At 62.8% G+C, this 19070-nt stretch overlaps 3 protein-coding genes across 18 annotated transcripts in view; 1 reads left to right on the plus strand and 2 right to left on the minus strand.

The window, feature by feature from the left end:
- The window catches only part of SLC6A9 (solute carrier family 6 member 9), a 35084-nt gene extending 30009 nt beyond the window's left edge, over positions 1–5075 (plus strand). For all 11 annotated transcript variants that reach the window (XM_017346366.4, XM_017346367.4, XM_089337416.1 and 8 more), the window contains 4 exons: positions 43–142; positions 225–325; positions 3511–3681; positions 3815–5075. In XM_017346366.4, coding sequence (XP_017201855.1) covers positions 43–142; positions 225–325; positions 3511–3681; positions 3815–4009 — 567 coding nt within the window. In that variant the 3' untranslated portion in view covers positions 4010–5075. The remainder of the gene's footprint in view (positions 1–42; positions 143–224; positions 326–3510; positions 3682–3814) is intronic.
- Positions 5076–5260: 185 nt separating this feature from the next.
- On the minus strand, positions 5261–9082 carry CCDC24 (coiled-coil domain containing 24). 2 transcript variants are annotated; one of them, XM_008265377.4, is made up of 10 exons: positions 8759–9082; positions 8456–8613; positions 8058–8233; positions 7831–7947; positions 7537–7596; positions 6751–6825; positions 6275–6329; positions 5899–5968; positions 5722–5800; positions 5261–5639 (listed from the first exon to the last, which is right to left on the minus strand). In XM_008265377.4, exons 2-10 carry the CDS (start codon positions 8579–8581, stop codon positions 5396–5398), a joined length of 1002 nt encoding a protein of 333 aa, XP_008263599.1. In that variant the 5' UTR covers positions 8582–8613; positions 8759–9082; the 3' UTR covers positions 5261–5395. The 2 variants fall into 2 exon arrangements, with proteins under 2 accessions (XP_008263599.1, XP_051712521.1); XM_051856561.3 differs by lacking the exon at positions 7537–7596.
- A 136-nt stretch (positions 9083–9218) lies between these two features.
- B4GALT2 (beta-1,4-galactosyltransferase 2) lies at positions 9219–18482 on the minus strand. Of its 5 annotated transcripts, none has more exons than XM_051856560.3 (7): positions 18173–18482; positions 16344–16694; positions 15928–16163; positions 13124–13314; positions 12860–12982; positions 12641–12745; positions 9219–10027 (listed from the first exon to the last, which is right to left on the minus strand). In XM_051856560.3, the coding sequence occupies exons 2-7, from the start codon at positions 16645–16647 to the stop codon at positions 9877–9879; spliced, it is 1110 nt and encodes a 369-aa protein (XP_051712520.1). In that variant the 5' UTR covers positions 16648–16694; positions 18173–18482; the 3' UTR covers positions 9219–9876. The 5 variants fall into 5 exon arrangements, with proteins under 5 accessions (XP_051712520.1, XP_051712515.1, XP_051712516.1 ...); XM_051856555.2 differs by having other exon boundaries at positions 16344–16699; positions 18173–18465; XM_051856556.3 differs by having other exon boundaries at positions 16344–16699; positions 17656–18462.
- Positions 18483–19070: the final 588 nt, after the last annotated feature.

A 19070-nucleotide genomic window follows, 5' to 3' on the forward strand; every position in this document is an offset into this window, starting at 1 on the left:
AGCTTGGCCATGGGCCCCAGCTCAGCTCTCTCCGGCTCACAGGCAGGAATCTACTGGCTGCTGCTGATGGACAACTATGCAGCCAGCTTCTCCCTGGTGGTCATCTCCTGCATCATGTGCGTGTCCATCATGTACATCTACGGTGAGTGCCGTGGCCTGCCCTGTGCCTGCCCTGGCCTCCCCCGCTGGCCTGCGGGGGCCCGCTGACTCACCCTCTCGTCCAGGGCACCGCAACTACTTCCAGGACATCCAGATGATGCTGGGATTCCCACCGCCCCTCTTCTTCCAGATCTGCTGGCGCTTTGTCTCTCCAGCCATCATCTTCGTAAGTTTCCCAGTGGCCTTCCCTGGGGACCCCGTGCAGGGAGAGCAGGAGCGCCCCCAGCTGGCCTTTGCGAGGGAGCCAGTTGGACAGAGCCAGACAGGCATGTGACCCTCAGATTCGCAGGCCCTGGCCTTGCATTAGGGAGTGTTGAGTCCCACCTTTCCAGGCCCTGGGGTGGGAGCAGCTGGTAGCATCGTGGGGAGCCGGGCCTCCCCCTCGCCAGGCATGACCAGTTTGCGTTTGTCACTGTCCAGCTCCCTGTGCTGCCCCCAGCCCCTCACAGAGGAGTTGTGCCATGAGCTGGTGGATGTGGTGTGAGCGCGAGGGCTGGGCCACCCCAGACCCGAAGATGCTAGGAGTCAGATGCCAGCTATCATGGGGGCAGTGCCGCAGGGGTGGGAGGGAGTTCCCGGCTTCAGCTGCAGCTAAATCAGTGGAAGGAATCCCCCCATGCAGGGACCTGGGCACTTTTTGCACTATTTGTGTATTAACGTATGTGACGCAACTCTCCGAGGTATAACTGCCTCCATTTTGCAGATGAGGAAACTGAGGCACGGGGCTGTTAAGTCACTGACCACACAGCTAATAAGCAGCAGAGCCCCAATTCAGAGCAGGTGGCCCGGCTGGAGCTGCTGGGGGCCAGGGTTGCCCTGGGAACCACCCTGAGGAAAGCAGGCTAAAAATCATCTGATTTTGCTTCGTTTTGTTTGGGGGGATTTGATGGTACAAGCAGGGCCACCTGAGTGGTCCACTGCAGAGTGTAGCCCTGGATGTCCTCGCCGGCTCGTGTTTCTACAAAAGAGGGCACTTGTAGGACAGGGGCCTCCGGCACAGAGGGTGTGGGGTATCCCCCGGCCTGGCCCAGGCACCAGCTCTGGCCACCGGCCCAGCTTTGAAACAGGGGTGGGAGGTCAGCGAGGGCGGGGGGGGGCCCTGGCCTGCAGTGGGGTGAGGAGCTCAGCCTCCGCAGCTACAGGGGGTGCTCCTGGCACTCAGAGCACACTGCTGCCCTGGGGACAGACCTGGGGCACCTGCCACAGCAGGGGACAGGAAGGACGGCCATCAGAAGGGTTGGCAGAGTCAGCTCGGCCTGGGTCTGGGGTCCTCAGGAGATGGAGGCAAAATGGGCAAGGCCTTGTCTGTGCCCAGGGAAGCCAGGCTGCGGCTACCTGCAGGGGAGGGCGCCAGGCAATGGGGACACTTCTGTTTCTGCACTGTCATGTTATCATTTTTTTTTAAAGATTTATTTTACCTATTTGAAGGGCAGCAGGGCAGTATTGTGGTGCTGTGGGTTCAGCCGCTGCCTGCAGTGCTGGCATCCTATATGGTGGTTTGTGTCCGAGCTGCTCCACTTCTGAGCCAGCTCTCTGCTAATGTGCCTGGAAAACCAGCTGCAGTTGACAAGCATGGATGAAGCTCTAGGCTCCTTGCTTTGGCCCGGCCTTGCCCCACCCCAGCCTTTGTAGCCATTTGGGGAGTGGCTGGAAAAGTCTTTCTCTCTCTTTCTGTCTCTCTCTGTCTCTGTCACACTGCCTTTCAAATAAATAAATCTTTAAAAAAAAAAAAAAAGGGCAGAATTCCATCCAGGTCTCCTGCATGGGTAGCAGGGGCCCAAGCACTTGAGCTGTTTTCCGCTGCTTTCCCAGGGGCAGTAGCAGGGAGCTGTATGGGAGGCAGAGCAGCTGGGACTCCACCGAGGCTCTGATACAGGATGCCGGCATCACAGGCAGCGGCTTCGCTCTCCTCAACACAGCGCCGGCCCTGTCCTGTGTCCCATCCCTGCAGGGCTCTTTAGGACAAACTCCATCCTTCCTTCAGCTCAGCTAAGCGCTCTGCCCACACCTCAGTCAGGGTCCACCCCATTCAGGAACCTGGTCATAAAGCTCCCACTATGGGCAGCATCCCAGTTAGACAAGGGCCATGCCTTCTAGGATTTGCCCCTAAGGAAGACAGAAGGACACAGCTGAAGGCTCGGCAAGCCCAGGCACACACAGCCAGGCCCTCTCAGGGTGCCGACCCCCTGCCCGGTCTCTGCTTCCCTTTGCCTCTTTTATTGCTGCAGCTGCAGGTTTTAGCTAATTTTTTTTAAGTGTTTATTTATTTTCATCTACTTGAAAGGCAGAGCAAAAGAGAGAGATAAAGACAAACAGAAAGAAAGATCTTTCATATACTGGTGTATTCCCCCAAATGCCCACACGGCCAGAGTTGGGCCAGGCTGAAGCCAGGATTCTGGAACTAACAGGGGTCCAAGCACTTGAGCCATCATCCGCTGCCCTTCCAGGAAGCTGGAACAGCCAGGTCTCGGACTGGCACTCCCATATGGGATGCGTGTCTCCCAAGAAGAGGCTTCCCCCTCTGTGCCACGACACTGCCCCGGCTGCAGATTTTATTCCCCATCTCACTCGTCTCTTTCCCTAGTGGTCTGACAGGCACCACTTCCATCCAGGGCCTCTACGGGCCGCAGGTCACTCTGCGCAGCCACAGGCAGGCAGGGCCCTCTCCTCTCCCTCTCCTACAAGTCAGTTCAAGTCAACAAATGGGAACGTGGGGACACTGTGCCGGGCGCTGGAGGCCCAGAGTGCACGTGGTGCTGGGAGCTGCCTGGCCTGTGGGAAACAGGAGACAAAGCAGTTCTAGGGGCCGAGGAAGGGAAGTGCCGGGGGAGCTGAGAGCCAAAAGGGGAAACCTAGAGGGGCTTTCAGGAGGAGGTGGCCGTGGCACAGGCTTTGACAGGAACACAAGAGGATGTTTCCCCCGAATAAACAGAGGGTAGGGAACGCTGGGAGTGACTGAGCGCCGAGCAGGAGTGACGTGGAAAACTCCCTGCGTCTTTCCGCATTGCCCGGTGGAAAGCCGAGAGGCCAGGGAGCTGGCTTTCCCGTCAGTAGGCAGCAGGGAGCCACAGGTCATAAAGCTCATAAAGTCATATTGTTGACTGAGCATTCTCTGGCCGGCTCAGGACGATGGTGAAAACAGGCCTCTTCCCTTCCACGGTGCCCACCTGCCCACCATGCCCTGAGCCCTAGCTTCTCCCAGCGCCCTCGAGTTGACAGTCGTCTCTGCCCTGCCCCCAGATGCTGCTTGGAGAGGAAGGAGGGCTTCGAGGAGGGACGGCCTGGGCCCTGAGAGTGGCTCTGGGTGGGGGGGTGGGGGCGCCTCCTGCTCACGCCCCACCTCCCTTGCAGTTCATTCTCATCTTCACGGTGATCCAGTACCAGCCAATCACCTACAACCACTACCAGTACCCAGGCTGGGCAGTGGTCATCGGCTTCCTCATGGCTCTGTCCTCGGTCATCTGCATCCCGCTCTATGCCCTGTTCCAGCTCTGCCGCACGGATGGGGACACCCTCGTCCAGGTGAGGGCAGGGGGCAGGCTGGGCGGCCGCGTGGAATAGGAAGGGTGGATGGATGGGGCAGAAGGGCTCCCTTCAGACCTGACCTCCCCCCTCCCTGCCCCCGCTCCATGCTCCATGCCCGCCTCCCGTGCAGCGTCTGAAAAATGCCACAAAGCCAAGCAGAGACTGGGGCCCTGCCCTCCTGGAGCACCGGACTGGGCGCTATGCCCCCACCATCACCCCCTCTCCCGAAGACGGGTTCGAGGTCCAGCCGCTACACCCAGACAAGGCCCAGATCCCCATGGTGGGCAGCAACGGCTCCAGCCGCCTCCAGGACTCCCGGATATGAGCAGATTCCAGGGGAGTGGCCCCACCCCCACCCCGCGCTCCCACCACAGAGACTGGGGAGGCTGTGGACAGGTGTCACTGCCTGCCCCCGCCACGCCCTGGCCAGGACGGCTGCTGTCACCTTGGCCACCACTGATAGCGCGGTCATTCGTGCTCGTGTCCCCAGTGTTTACACGTCCTTTGGATGCCAAGACGGCAGCTGGGGGAAGGGGGCGATGGGAGAGTTGCCGGGGGTAGAGGGCCAAAGCACTTTGGAGGGGGTCTCAGGCCAGGTCCCCAGAGGCCTGGCAGGCTTCCCATGGCCTCTGAAGCCCCCTCGCTCTGCTCTGAGCTGAGGTCTGGGTGGCCCCCCCACCTCACCCCTTCCTTGGGCCTCCGGCCTCGTGACCAGTGTTCCTGCCCTCCGAGCCAGCCCCAGCCTCTGCCCAGGCGAGTCTGGGCTTTCCCATGGGAGCGGGCGAGGGGCTGCAGGCTGCACGGCATTCCTCATTGGGCTCCATGGCCCAGCCCCCAGTATCTGTGTAATTATTTTTGTAAACATTGTATGACCTGTGGTTGCCGCCCCTCGCCCCAAGCCGGGGCCAGTCTGTCTTCCAGGCCTGCTCGCACCTCACTCGGCTGCTCTGGGCTCTCGGCGCGCACTCCAGGCCTGGCTGTCAGGCCCAGCCAGCAGAGGCCAGGGTCCAGCAGCCTGCCCAAAGCACTTGTTCCTGGGGGCAGGGCTGGGAGCTGCTCAGCAGGAGGTTGGCGCCCAGACCCCTGGGGAAGGGGACCTGCACAACACCCCTTGCCCTCCTCCCTCCCCCAGGCTGAAGGCCCAGCCCTCCCCGGTGAGCTGCCCTTGTTCACGTGCCAAATGGCCCCAGCTCGTGTGCCCCCATGCCTCTCCGGAGCCAGAGCCCCAGGCCCCAAAGTGTCCGTCTGTCCGTCCTCCATGTCCTCCGTGCAGTGACAGCCCGGCCAAGCCGCCTCTAATCCTCCGTAGCAATAACGGTGCCCCCACCCCGCCACCGTGCACCACTAGGATTTTAAAGTCCATAGGTTTTAATGAAATTTCTATTCCTGTCTTGGGCTGCTGCTGTGCTTTGTCCGGGTCTCCTGGGGGGCCAGGAGTCAGGGCTGGGCTGGGACCTCTGTCTGCCAGGCCTTCACCGAGGCCTGAGGGGAGAAGGGCCAAAGGTGACGGCAGTTAGGATGGCTATCCCACGCAGGCCTGGGCACCAGGGATGTGGTGGGGGTGGGGCAAGGGCCAGCAGGCACACAAACAGCCTGGGGGGGCTTGGTGAGGGCGCTCCTGAGAAGCGCGACCTGGCGCTGGCAGCTAGGGGGCAGCAGCAGCGGTCGGGGCAGTGTGGCCCAAGCCGAAGGCTGCTCTGTGGCCAGCCCTTCAGGTTGAGGCCTGGGGTGCTGCGCTGGACACTGGTGTGGAAGCTGGCTGCGGCCTGGGACTGCACTGAAGCTGCCGTCCCCAGCGGCGGATGGTGGCCTGGCCTCGGGGTCGTGGGCAGCGCTCCGGAGGTGGCGTGGGCAGGTGACCCTGGAGAGGCACAGCCTGCACGCCCCCAGCACCAGCGCTGCGGAGCGGAGCACAGGGCCCGTGGCACCGACTGGAGGGCTCCGGGGACAGCCGCCTGCACAGGCAGGAGTCACGGTGAGGGCTGGCAGCCCGACCACTCAGCCCACTCTGCCCACTGGCCACTTGCTTTGGTCTACCTGTGGTTGGGGGAGACTCGGGGAGGCTCCAGGGAGAGCTGCAGCTCCCGTTCCATGGCCTTCTTCTGTTCCTTTAGCTCTGAGAGAGACAGGGAGCTGAGGCACAGGCTCGCCTCTTCTAGCATGTGTGAGGGGTGCAGGGCAGGGAGCCGGGGGAGGGCCTGCTCAGGGCCTCACCTGCCAGGGTGGGCTCCAGGGCTGCCTTGGAGGGCTGGCAGGCCCGCGCAAGCTCCTCTTCCAGGCAGTGCTGCGGGGACAAAGGGCTCAGGACCCCAGCATGAGAGCAGGTGTTGGGGGGCCGGGGCCCCGCAGGAACCCCCTCAGCCTTGCCAAGGAGCCCAGCTTGGCGAGGTGGTGGTGGGGCTTGTGCCAGACTTGGCTCAGGGAAGGAGGCAAAGACCTGGGGCAAATCCTGCAGGTCAACCTAAAGTTGCGGGCTGGATGCTGGCCTTCCAGATCTCTCCTACCCACACCCACACGTGTGTGCCTGTGAGAAGTGGGGGTCTCCATGCCCAGCCGGGGCACCTGGGGGAGGCCCAGGGCTGCAGCTCACCTGCAGGATGGGGATCTCTCTCTCCAAGTTGCGACACTCCTCCTCCAGGAGGCCCCTGGGACACGAGATCACCGTAGCCAGAACCAGGGCCACAGGGCCGCGGAGCCCAGCACACGCCCCAACCTCCAGCCTTACCAGCAGCCCCCATAATGCCCCCTCAGCTCACAGTGCCCCCTGTTGCCTGGGTGCTGCTCCCGCAGTCTCCTGACCCACCTCCCTCTCACAGCTCCCACCCTGGCAGGCACCACCCTCTCTCCCGCACAGGTGCCCTGGACTTACAACTCTCCTGCCTCCGTCCTCCCTCACAGCACTGCCCTGCCCTGCTTAAAACCCGCTGTGCCCCCACCCCCACCCCCACCCAGTGTCGGGATGAGACCCCTCCCGTACACGCATCTCCCGGGCGCCTCCCTTCTCCTCTCGGTTCCAGCACCTCCAGATCCACCACCAGCATACACTCAGGAGTCCCTGGGCCTCACCTCAAGTGTGCAGCAACTTGGTCAATGTTGCACACATTCAGCTGGTCCTTGATGATGCTGATGTCCCTGTGACTGCTGCTGGCAGATGAAGTCACCATCACTCTGCCCATGTCACCCGCCCAGGCCTTCAGGACACAAACCCTACTTCTCCTAGATCATTTCTGGTCTCTTCTCACAAAGGCAACATAATAGCACAGAGCAGTTCTGTGGGTTTGCAAATGTGCTCTGCTATCCTTTACTGCGTGTGACCTTGGGCAAATGGGTAACTTTTTTTTTTTTTAAGATGATTCGAAAGGCAGAGTGACTTTAGAAAGACAGCTGGGGGGGGGGGGGAATATCTTCCATCCACTGGTTCATCCTCCCAAATGGCAACAACCAGGTTTGGGCCAGGCTGAAGCCAGGAGCCAGGAACTCCATCCAGGTCTCCCACGTGGGTGGCAGCAACCTCTGGTTTCCCAGGTGCATTAGGAGGAGGCTGGATCAGAAGCGGAACAGCTGGGACTCCAACTGGCACTCGGATACGGGATGCAGGCGTTGCGGGTGGCAGCGAATTCACTGTACCTGCACGCTGGCCTTTGTGCTTCCTGCCTGACCTCTGGTTTTCTCACTTGCAAAAACGGGATGTGGCCCATTTCACAGGGCTGCGAGAGGGTTAGGCTGAGAAGTTGCTGCCACTGCTCTGGGGCGGCCTCACTCCTGTGAACACCGCCTGGGGCCCTCTCGCCTCACCTCGCTATGGAGCTCTAGGCCCCAGGAACAACCGCCCCCTGGACACGGCCTCCTGACCTCATGCTTCCTGCGAAGCTCTGCTCTCTCCCATCTCCCCGGGAAGCTGCTCCTTGCGCTCTGAAACCCAGATCAGCACAGGCACTTTCTCCAGCAAGACTTACCTGCCCCCAGGATGGGCAGGTGTCTGCTCTGGGCTCCCACAGCCCTCCTATGCTGAACCCTATCACAAGTGGTGGTGAAACTGTCCAGCCCCCAACTGGGAGCTCCTCCCTGGAGCCCAGGGGGGCCCACCAGCTGGCTGGGCCCTTTGCCAAGAAGGGACGGATCCCTCCTCTTCCACTGCCACTTTACCTGGGCTCAGTGGCTCTCAGCTGCAACGTTTCCTGTTCTGGCAAATCACTTCTGGGCTCCTCCAAGGCAAAGCGCAGGACTCTGGGGCTATATTGGACCCAAGCCTGCGCCTGGTCCCTGCAGAAGGGGAACCCAAAGGAAACCACAGGAGGGCCAGCCGCTCCCTGTCAGGGGCCGGGCTAGCCCATCTGATGTCTGGGGAGGGGACCAAGGCCAGAGGCTCCCACCTGCCCTCGCAGATGGCCTTGTGGCGGAGACCTTGGAGCAGCTGCCGGAGTTCCTGGCGCACGAGCTCCCGCAGGAGGGGCGGCGGGGCCAGAAGGGAGGCAGGGTCAGAGATGGGGTGGGAGCCAGGGACTCGGGAGGACCGAGCCTCTTGGAGCAGTGCCCGCAGCATCGCCACCTGCAAGGAGAGCTGGGAAACTTCGCGACTGGGCAGCCAGGTGAGGCGACGGAGGGGTGGGGGGAGTGAGAGGTGGGGCGTAGGCAGGCCAGAGAGGGCACGGGTAGGCATGGGGGCCCGCCAAGGCCTCAGGATCACCGGGCGGCGCCACAAACCCGGAGCGGACGGGAAACCTCCCAGTCGTGGGCAAGCCTGGGGCGTGGCCCACTCGCCGCTCCCCACCTCCGCCCGCAGCTCCAGGCTCAGGTCCACCGCCGCCTCCCCCAGAACCCTCTTCACTTCGGGGCGCTCCGGGAGCGGAACGTGCTCCTCCACGAGCTCCCACAGCGACAAGAAGTCCCGGGGCATGGCCGGCCCGCGCCACTGCCGCCCGCTCACACCTGTGGGACAGCGGGTTCGGGCTCCGCACGTCTCCAGGGTCCCGCCCGGGTCCCACCCCCGCCCACTTGAGCCCCATCCTCCGGCTCACAGGCCCCGCCCCTGACCCCTGCAGCTGGAATTACCCTGCCCGCAGCCCCTAGTCACCTGCCCGGCTTCTGACAGACTCTTCGGAGTCCGCAACTCCCGGCCACGGCCCCTAGGAGCCGCCAGTGGGAAGGGAGGCCTTAGCCCCGCCTCTTCGCCGCGGCCGTCACCCGGGAAACCGCGCCGCGGCCCCAGGCCCCGCCCCGGCAGGCCCCGCCCCAGGCTCTTGGAATCCGGCGAGCGGGCGACGCCTGCGATGGGAACCGTGCACCGAGCCAGGATTCCCAACGCCCGGGGCTCCTCTTCCGGCGCCTTTCGGACTCTGGGCCGATGGAAGAAATAAAATCCGGGCCCAGTACACTTACACTTCTTCCCCTAAGGCCGGTGCATTCTAGTGAGTGGAGGGAGAACCAGGCCAGCCCTGCCGAGCTGACAGGTGGGGCCAGGCATACTCTCATCACAACCCACCTGGGGTGACTAGGGTCAGGGTCCCTATCCCCCAAAAGACAAAGGGGGCTGCTCCATTCACGTTTTTTACTAAAGCACCCACACAAGTTTCTGTGCAATATACAAACACGAGCCGGCCCTGGGGCCACCGCCTCTTCTCTGAGACCGGGAGACAGGAACCAGGTTGGCTGATCCAAGCCCTGCCTGCGCCCCGTGCAAAGGCCAACCCAGGGATCCCAGGCAGCGACACAGAACCCCCTCCGGTCCCCTCCTGGGCTGCTCCTCAGCAGGGGGCACACCAAAGCTTGCCCCCTGCAATGTTGAGTGAAAAAGGTTTCCCCGCCCCTGGGAGCACGGGGGATCCCCAGGTCTGAGAATTCCCCCTGGAAGAGACACTGCCCTCTAGTCATTCCTCCCACCCTTCCAGGCCCTAGGGGACTCAAGGGGGGGAAACTGAGGCACAGAGAGGTGAAGTGACCTAGCCCAGGCCACTCCGCGAGGCAGTGCAGGGGCTGGCCCGACCCTGACAGTGAGGGGGGCTGGGTTGGGGGGAGTGGGGCAGGAAGAAGGGGCCTGCCCAGGCCGGATGCACCCCAAAGTGGGTTCTGAAGCTTCCAGGTGCCGCTGAAGATCCTCAGTCCTGGGGGGTCCCCCACGAGCGGCTGCTGGCCAGGCTGAGGTCAGTCCTCTGGCGGGCAATCCTTGACGCCAAGAGCCGCTGTCCATCAGTGTCAGCCCCGGGGGGGCCATGAGGGGGGCCGTCCAATGTCCACGGTGATGTTGGTGAAGAGCGGCTGCCGAGACACCTCCAGGACCTGGTACCGCACGGACCCGATGCCGTCCCGCTTCATGGTCAGCTTCGTGTTCTGAATCTTGGTAAACCTAGTGGGGATACGAATGGATGCGCGTCAGAGCTATAACCACCAAGTCCAGCGTGGACTCTCCAGGGCCAGGCCCGGGCCAGCCCGCTCCTTCCGGGGTGATCTGCCAGGAGTCCCTTTGTGTGCTTGGGTTTGCACCCCCAAAACAGACATCTCATCCCCCATAGTCAGAACACAGGATTGTGACACCCTCACAAATCTCTCCACTCAGACCTTCCTCCCACACCTGAGATGCAGACCCCAGCTGACCCACAGGCACCTCAAGTGCAACGTGCCCTAGGGCACCCTACGTGCCCTATGTCAGACGTGCCGGCTGCACTCCCACTCCTTCTTTGCTCCCAGCCTTCAGTGACTCCCTCTGCACCCATTTCCTGAGTGTTCCGATGTGCCAGCCTGTGGTCTGAGCACTAGGGGGCACGGTCATGAACAGGCGGGCAGCGGAGACGGCTAACCAGCTAAACCGACAAGGAAACCCTTAAAGAGCTAAGGGGACAGGATGGCTGTGCCAGAGGAGGCGGGGGTGTGACATGAGCTGTGGAGGGGCAAAGGGCATTCCAGGCAGAGGTCGGAGCACTGCAGACCCCACACTGGGGTAGGATTTCGCATAGCTGTGTGGCTACACCTTGGGGACAGATGCGAAAAATAAAGATGCAATGAACCTGGAGGTTCACACGGATGATGGGCAGAGCTCTGGAAGTCACGGTAAGCAGTGCACAGTTTGCAAGTGAGAAGGCGAGGGTTTTTTTTAACTCGGTGTAGGGGGGGCAGGGAGTGTCATAAACCACAGAAGGTCAAAGGGAACGAGCAGAGGCCCCTGTGGGAGTCCAGGCGAGGTCAGAGGTCAGACTAGCGTTAAAGATAATAAAGGGGGGAAATGGATGGGCTCAAATATGTTTTGGTGGAGGAAGTGACGTGAATTGCTGATGGTCTGGACATGTAGAGTAAGAGAAAGAAGAATCCAGGAGAACTCCTAGGTTGGGGGAAAAAGCCACTAGCTAGACAGAGCTACCATCCAGAGTTCTTTAAACCACAAACTGCTTGCCACTTGTCATTTCCACGCCCAAGGCAGACATTACTAATTGATGATGGCACCCAGACAAGGAGCAAGGTTCCTGGCATGTACTTGCAGAGCTCCAACTCCCACTCTCATCCCAGCTGGGCTCAACCCCTCCCCAGCGCCTTCCTGGCACTAGGCACTCTCCATCAGATGCCTCTGTTCCCAGTCCACCACTCCTTCCCTGCTGACCATGGTTTTTATCTGAACTTCTCTTTTATCAGATCCCTGGCCTCCCAGTGCCTCATGCTTCTGCCCAGTACTGCCTCCACCCCTACATCCTGCATTCAGGGCAGAAAAACCTCACTGTCCAAGCTGAGGCCACCACAACCCCGCCTCCCCGCAGCCTGCCCCCTCCCGGTCCAGCGATTCCTTCTGGCCCAGTCCACTTCCCTCTCCTGCACCACCCAGCAGCCAGGTCAGCTCCTCACCTTCCTGGAACTCAGAGTGAGCCTTCCAACTACAAATCTGATTCTGCCCCTCCCTGCTAAGACCCTCCCACAACTTCCCAGTGCCTCCAGGACAAGAAGGAAACTGGTATTTAAGACCCCCACCCCCACCCAGCACCCAGCACTGCCCCCTCCTGGAATGCCCAGACTTCAGAGATCTTAAAGCCAGAGAGCTGGAGACCCTCGGTGAGTACCTAGCACGCACATTCACACCCGACGCTTGCCAGTGAGACCCCCTTTATTCACCCTGGCCTCCTCCAAACATAACAGCACTGTGCCCAAGGCAGGCATGAGGCAAATATCTGTTGAATGAATAGCTCTTATTCAACTCCAGTTTACCATTGCCTCCTCCAGGAAGCCTCCCACCATCACTCCCTTTTCTGCCAGAACAGCACCTTGCTCTGATCACGCTGGGTTGTGAGCGCCTGTTTCTATACCTGTTGGCCCACCTAGGGCGAACTGCATGTGGGACAGCAGGTATTGCGTAGGATCATGGAGTCCCCTGCCCCAGTGTGGGACTAGTCAGAGAGAAGCAGCAGGAAAGCCCTTGTCTAACTGCACGTGCCCTTCAGTCCCTTCTCCCAGCCAGTCCTGGACCTAGAATGTGGCTACCTTGTAGGAGACACAGCTGCCGCCTCCTCCAACCTCAGGGAGGCTGGTGCTGTATTTGCACTCCTCGCCCCCGCCTGCTGGGGCTCCCTCGGTCAGATCCCCGGGAGCTGTGCTCAGCACCCACTATTTCTGTCCTGTGTGCTCAGGCAGGGTCAGTAAAAGCAGGGATCATCCCAGGTGCACCGGGGGAATGCGATCTACTCAATGACATCTTGAGCCCTGGCTTTCAATTCTTGGAACCAGGCTGGGGTGAGATATTTGGGGCTGAGGCTGAGATGGGAGGTGGGAGACAGGGATCTGAGGTGCCTGGAGGCATCTCCAGGAGTCAGAGGCCAGGGGCCTTGGGGACCTCTCTGGGGACCAATGGCACTGGGAAGTCACCTTGGAGGCCAGGGTGTCAGGAACCAGGGGCACTCACGATCAAGACCTGGGGACACAGGAAGGGCCCCTGGAGAGCATGGGCTGAGGGGCCTCTGGGGTCAGGGGAGCTGGCGGTCACCTCTGAGGGTTGGGCTCGTTATGCTTGTCCCGGTCGTGCTTGATCATGCGGTAGCGGCCTATGCGGATGTCTGGGCGTGAGATCTTCATTCCAGTCAGGGAGATCCTGAGGTCAGGGACAGGCAGCCTGGAGCAGGTATCGGGCAGGGCCCGGAGCACCACCCGGTCTGCACCACCCCCCTCCCCCGCCCCTCCTGCTCCCCATCCCACCCCTACTCACCGATTGAAGATGTCGTCATCCTCACCACCCCAGCCCCAGTACTCATTGGGGAAGCCATTGATTCTCAGAAACTGGGCTTTGCTCAGGCCCGACACGCCTCCAAAGTAGCCAGCATAGGGCAGCCTGTGGCACGGGAGGGCAGGTGTCAGTAAGGGTCCCCGAGGGATTCAAGGTGCAGGACCCGAGGAAGGGCACGATGGGGACCGAGGGGCCAGCAGGCACAGAGACTGGGAAGTCTGGGTCTAGCCGAGCAGACGGCCTCACCGGAAGCCAAACTTGTCCATGGCAATGGCGAAGTGGCGGGGCTGGTCGCCACAGCGGTACAGGTTGCGGTCGTCCATGGGCACCAGGTCCACGTCACTGAAGATGAAGCAGTCATAGGCAGCGTCCTCCTTCAGCGCCTCCAGGAAGCCCACGTTGAGCAGCTTGGCTCGGTTGAAGGTGTCCTCACCATGCTGGGGTGGCGACAGGGGACAGGTCAGCTCTGGGCCCAGGGCCTGGAGCCACCTGCCACCTCACCAATTCTCTAGAGCAGTCCCTAGGCCCCTCCCCTCCTTCGGGGCTCCCCCAGGCTCCCCGGGTCAAGTCTAGCCTCCCACCCTAGCCCTGGCCTTCAAGGGCCTTGCAGGATTCGGCTGCAGCCTCCTCTGGCCCCTGCCCTCAGATCCACGGCACTCGCCAGCAGCTGCAGAAGAGGCGGGACTCTTTCTGGCCCGCAGGCCTTGGGGCTAGCAGCTCCCCAGCCTGCCCATCAGACTCCTCTCTGGCCGGGCTCCCCCAACCGTGCCAACCTGGCCCCAGTATAATCACTCATTCCCTCCCGTGGGCTTCATTTATGCCTATGGCTGTTCAAATTGTTATTTAGAGCTCTTGCCTCATTCACTCATTCATCAAACATGCCCCGTGGCCCTCGCCTTTGTTGCCAGTGGGGATTCTAGAGATGAGCAGCCCTGGTCTCTGTCCCTGCTGAGCACATAGTCACGAAGCGAGATGAACAATGAGTGCCCCAGATGGCCAGCGTCTAAGATGCAGGAGCCACGGGGACCGAGCCACCAAGCCACATCCAACTACATCGGAGACAGAGACAGGCCTGAGCTACACTTGCTTGTCTTCCCAACAAAATGACAAGCAGGGGGCCTATAGGCAGTCACGTCCTAGGAAGGCTGGGCTCCCCCTCCCCAAGACAGGAGACTGCACACATCCTGACCACGTGGGACGAAGCGTCAAGTACTGGACAGAGCAAGGGGCAGGCAGTGGGCCCGGAGCCCCGCCCCAACCCACGGCCTCCAGCCTGCCACCAGCGAGGCCCCACGGAGGGGCCTGTGAGTAGGCCCTTCGTAGCAGGAGAATGGCGGCCCCGCCTGGACACCAGCCAAGCCGGAGCCTGAGTGGGCAGGGAAGCTGCCCAGCCCCAGCCCTTTCTCTTGCCTCTCTGGCACCTCTCTTCCCCCTGCCCTTTCTCCCGGCTCCTCAGCATTCCTCGCTGACCTCCCTCGCCACACAGGTCCTTGCAGTCTCCCGTGCAGCTCCTAACCAGGCTCAGCTCCCCCTGCAGAAGAGCAAAGCTCCCTCCAGCCGCCACCCCACCTTTGCCTTCCCTTTCCGGCAGAGACTTGTTCGAGTTGTCTCCGATCGGTTATTTCCATTTTGTCAAATCTAATTCCTTCTCCAACCCACTGCAATCTGCTGCCGCCCCCACCATGCCCCCGAAATGGCTCTCACTGGGCCCACCTTGTTGCTAAATCCACTGGACGCTTCTTGGGCCACAACCCCCTCGCTCGCCCACAGTGCTCACGCAGCTGCCACGCGTTCCCTGCCTGCTGCTGACGGTGGGGCCTCGGGGATGCCGCCACGCCGGTCTCGGCCCCTGTGGCCCTTGGCTCTCTCCATCCTCCCTGCTCTCTCCATCCTCCTCTCGGCCTGTGCTCCCTGGCTGTAGGGGGATCATCTACCCGCCGGTGGCCCGGATCCCGCCCTCTGCCCTGAGTTCCCTCTGGGTGTAGGTCTGCCTGCCTGCTGGGTGTTCCGCCGACACTTCCCGCAGGCACCCAGGTGTGAGCATGGACTCAGGGGTGCAGCAAGTGGCCAGGAGAGAGCGAGTGGGCCTGACGTTGCTCTCCTAAGTCTCCAGTTCTCACGCCTCACCCTCATCCCACAGCCCCTGTCCTCTCACACGCACCTTCAGCCCCACGAGGTCTCCCAAGGCCCCCTCCCCACCATCCTCCACAAATGAGCAGAGCAATCTTCCTAATGAGCGAACGGGGTGCCCACTGCCTCCAGGTGGGAGCCCAACTGCCTACCCTGTGTCCCAAGACCCTCCTCAATCCACCCACCCCCAACTCCCGCAGCTCCCTTTGCACCAGCCTACATATCGGACCCCACACCTCATCGCCGGTTCCCACACACACGGGCCCGGCTCTCTCGCTGGGCCCCAGATTCTCTGGGTCCCTCTCACTACAACACTTTCCCCCACTCGTCCCTCGGTGCTCTCACGGCCCCAGCTCCAGTGCTAGTCACACCCCATCGTGCTGGTGGACTCCACGGATCTAGGTTCCAGTGGGGGTGGGGAGGGCCTGCTCAGATCCTGTCTGGGTCCTAGTGGCCGGCCCTAGCCAGGCCCACAGCAGGGCTCAGAGCCTGGGTTGAGTCCTGGACCTCAGCTGAGGCCGCCGAGTCTCCCTCTCATCTGGGCCCTGGAGAGCACCTCCTGATCAGCATCCCCCAGGCCTCCACCACTGCAGCGTGGGGCCTGCTCATCAAGGCAATGGGGCTGGGCCCTTTGAAGGCTGTGCACACACCTGCCAGAGTGCACGCCAACATTCCTGTGCACACACACACACACACCACTCCTGTGCACACTGACAAACACAGACCCCTGCCCCATGCCTGTGTCCGTTCACAGACCCACGTGATCTGGGGCAGAACAGGGCCCACACACAGCCCCGCCCCAACCCATGTAAGCACCAGCAGGCACTAGGGTCCCCACACCCCTATGAGCAGGTACACCCACAGGTGCGTGGGGGCTCCCTGGGGGACAGGTGCCCAGGCAAGGACCACAGACAGCACACCTGGTTGATGACATAGATGCCGTAGCGCAGCCGCTGCCGCCTGAGGATGGGGTGTAGATAGTGGAGCCAGTAGCGCAGGTGGTGCTCCCGGTGTCTAAAGGGGATGATGACAGCCACCGTCTGCGCAGGCGTGCAGTCGGGCGGTGTGTAGCGGCCACCCAGGAGCACACCCGGGTTCTCCCTCTGCACCCGCTCCAGGGGCATGGGCGAGGTGAACTCGATCAGCAGCCGGCCCACTGCAGGCAGGATGATGTGAGCGATTAGGGTCTTCGCCAGAATCCAGGGAGACCAGCCCCGGTCCTCAGTTGGGGGGTGGGCAAGGGAACCCCCCTTTCAACAAACCTGCACCCTTAGTACCCCGGCTGGTCAAGATTTTTCTCCCCACCCTATGAGCAGGCCCCACCCTACAGGCTCACCAAGACCAGGTGGCGAGTCAGGACAGGGTGGCAAGACAGGAGCTGTGGGCCCAGGCTGGGCACTGGGGACCTCGGGGAGCCCGGAGCTGGGGGCAGTGGCGTTGGGCCGAGAGCAGTTGGTGCTGCTGCTGGCAGCCGGGTGGAGGGCACGGGCAGGGCCGCGGGCACTGAAGCGGCTGAAGAAGGCCAGGTGCTGGGCGTAGACGTCAAAGTAGAGGATGACGGCCACGAGGAAGTGCAGCAGGCAGAGGAGGAGCACGGCCTTGCAGACGCGCTCCAGCGTCCCCCCCAGCAGCCTGCTCATCCCGCAGGCGGCCGCCGGCCTGCCCAGCGGGCCCGGGCATCCAGCTGCTGGCCTGAGCAGGGGCGGAGAGAAGCAGACCCGGCAGGTCAGGGCGGCATGAGCGGGGCTGCCCACCCCCCTCGCGCCCAGCTGCTCCTACTCACAGCCCCAGCTCCACACCCTTACCTGCTCGCCTCCCTGGACTCTGCAGGACTCACCCAGACAATGGCCCCCAGCAAGTCAGCGTGCACAGCTTCAGGCACACCTCGGGCACTGAGCCGCACACATACACCCTTATTGCACAACTACACACACACATATCCAGGGAGACCCAGGAACACAGACACCGGAACCCTGATCACGTCTGTTAGCACCTATCCAGGAGAACACGCTGACCGAAAGACTCACATGTGCACCTGTGCCCCAGAGAACAGACATTCCACGGGGCAGCAGCCTCAACCCGGGCCTCCCGTCTGGGGGAAGGAACAGGATCCTCTTACTGAGTACCTACCATGCAGGAGCACTTTATACTCATGACTTCATTTGGTCCTTGCAGGAGCCATGGTGACATGTGGTTTGGTTATTCAAGTCCCAGCGACAAGCAGGGCCAGGCCAGGCCAACGGGGACCAGGCTGGGAAGAGGCCCTCAGCACCCAGGGGCTCCAAATAGGGACATGATGTTTCTGGGATCCCTTCCCACTGGAGCAAGAGGTCAAACAGGGGTGGGGCAGGAGACATCCCTCACCCAAGACCTCAAGGCCTGCCAGCACAGCGGGTTCCAAGTCTCAGCATGGGCAGGCTTGTGCCCTGGAGGTGGGGCCACTGGAAGGGCTCTTGCCTGGGCCACTGCTCCAGCTGTGGTTCCAATAGGGCAGCCACTTTCCTCTGGCAGAGCTCCAGGGAGCAGGGTCTTTCCCGGGTACACAGAACCACACAGACGCCTCGGTCTCAGCCAGTGGGTCCCACACTCAGACACACAAAACTACAGACACACCCGGGTGACAGGAACACACAGAGTCACACACTCACCCACAAAGCCGCTGCTCCTGGACTTACACAGCCACACATGCAGGCTCCCGGGCAGCTCACACCCAGACCCACGTGCAAGCATTCCCACCCCTCCCTCGGGGCCAGGGGTTCTGGGTCAGCCCGGCCGCCAGGCGAGGGCAGCGCTTGGGCGCGGCTGGGAGGCTGCCCACGTGGCACCCCGGGACGGGGGAGGCAGCGAAGACCGGGTGGGTGTGGAGCCTACGGTGGGGGAGTGCATGTGAGGCGGGGGCCGCGGCAGAAGGGGCGACGTGGATGGAGCGCCTCCGCGCGCCACGAGGCCGGGGCGGGCGAGGACAATGAGGGAGGCTGGCTGGGGGCGGGTGGAGGAGCCTGGGGGGTGCTGCGGGATGGGGGTTGGGTGGGGTGAAGCCAGGCCGGGCGCCTCTCTCACCGGGTCCTGGGAGGGGATCGGGGGCCGCGCTCAGGGTGCCCCTCGCGGGGCCGGGTCTGGAATGTCGGGGCCCGGGGCGGGGGGCCGCGCGCGCCCTCCTCTCACCCGGCGCTCGGGGCTCAGCAGGGGATGCCGCTCCGGCTCGGGCAGGGCTCCCGGCTCCGGCGGCTGCGGACTGCTCCGTCCCCCATGGCCCGGCCCCGCCGCCTCCCGCCGCCCGGTCAGCGGCCCCCGAGGCCCCCGGGCCGCCTCCCGCCGCCGCCGCCGCCGCGGGCCATGGAGCCGAGCCGCCCCGGGGGGCAGGGCGGGGCCGGGCGGCCGGGCAGACCCACCGACCCGCGGACCGACGGACCACAGCGCCGCCGCCTCCCTCCCGCGCTACGGCGCCTCGGAGGGGCAGGCCCGGCCGCCGCGCCCGCGCGCGCGCCCCCGCGGCCCCCGCCTCCAGCGCGCCCGCACCCGCACCCGCCGCGCGCAGCTCCGGCGCCGCCCCTGCCGGCGGCCGCACGGGGAACCGGGGGGTCGCCGGCCCAGGGAGGGGCGTAGGAGGTTATTCCAGCTGGAGCTAGGGCTTGGCTTGGGGCTCGGATCGGGGCCGGGTGCACGGTGAGGCCCAACCGCGGGGAGTGGGGATGCAGCCGGAGCGCGGACTCTCCAGGATCCGGGGCCCTGGAGGTCGGGCGCACGGAGGCAGGAGGCCGGGACTTGAAGCTGCTTGGGGGGAGCAAGATTAAAGGTCGCCGGCAGAGAGGCGGCTGCGGGCTGGATAGAACTCTATTAAAGTCGCGGACTGGAGGAGGATGGGCACGATTAGGAGAAAATCAGACATGGGTCCAGAATGGGTGGAGCTGGGCTGGGCCCTGGAATCAGGGGTGAATAGAGGCTGCTGGGGGGGGACCGTGGGACAGAACTGCCAGGGATATGGACTCCAGGCCTCACAGGGGCGGGCGGGTGTGTGTGTGTGTGTGTGTGTGTGTGTGTGTGTGTGATGAGGGACTAAGGC

The sequence above is a fragment of the Oryctolagus cuniculus genome, chromosome 7 (assembly GCF_051225735.1).
Source record: "Oryctolagus cuniculus isolate XC-2025 breed Fujian yellow rabbit chromosome 7, ASM5122573v1, whole genome shotgun sequence".
Classification (NCBI taxonomy): Eukaryota; Metazoa; Chordata; class Mammalia; order Lagomorpha; family Leporidae; genus Oryctolagus; species Oryctolagus cuniculus.

Bases quoted from the DNA above. Each gene is read 5' to 3' on its own strand.
- CCDC24 (XM_008265377.4), bottom strand. From the start codon at position 8,581: ATGCCCCGGGACTTCTTGTCGCTGTGGGAGCTCGTGGAGGAGCACGTT. The intron at 8,234-8,455 runs GTGGGGAGCGGC...CTCTCCTTGCAG, and splicing joins GCCTGGAGCTGCGGGCGGAG to GTGGCGATGCTGCGGGCACT. The intron at 6,330-6,750 runs GTGAGGCCCAGG...CTCGTGTCCCAG, and splicing joins CAAGTTGCTGCACACTTGAG to GGGCCTCCTGGAGGAGGAGT.
- B4GALT2 (XM_051856560.3), bottom strand. From the start codon at position 16,647: ATGAGCAGGCTGCTGGGGGGGACGCTGGAGCGCGTCTGCAAGGCCGTG. The intron at 16,164-16,343 runs GTGAGCCTGTAG...TCCTGCCTGCAG, and splicing joins TGACTCGCCACCTGGTCTTG to TGGGCCGGCTGCTGATCGAG. The intron at 12,746-12,859 runs GTGAGTAGGGGT...CCCTGACCTCAG, and splicing joins GATGACGACATCTTCAATCG to GATCTCCCTGACTGGAATGA.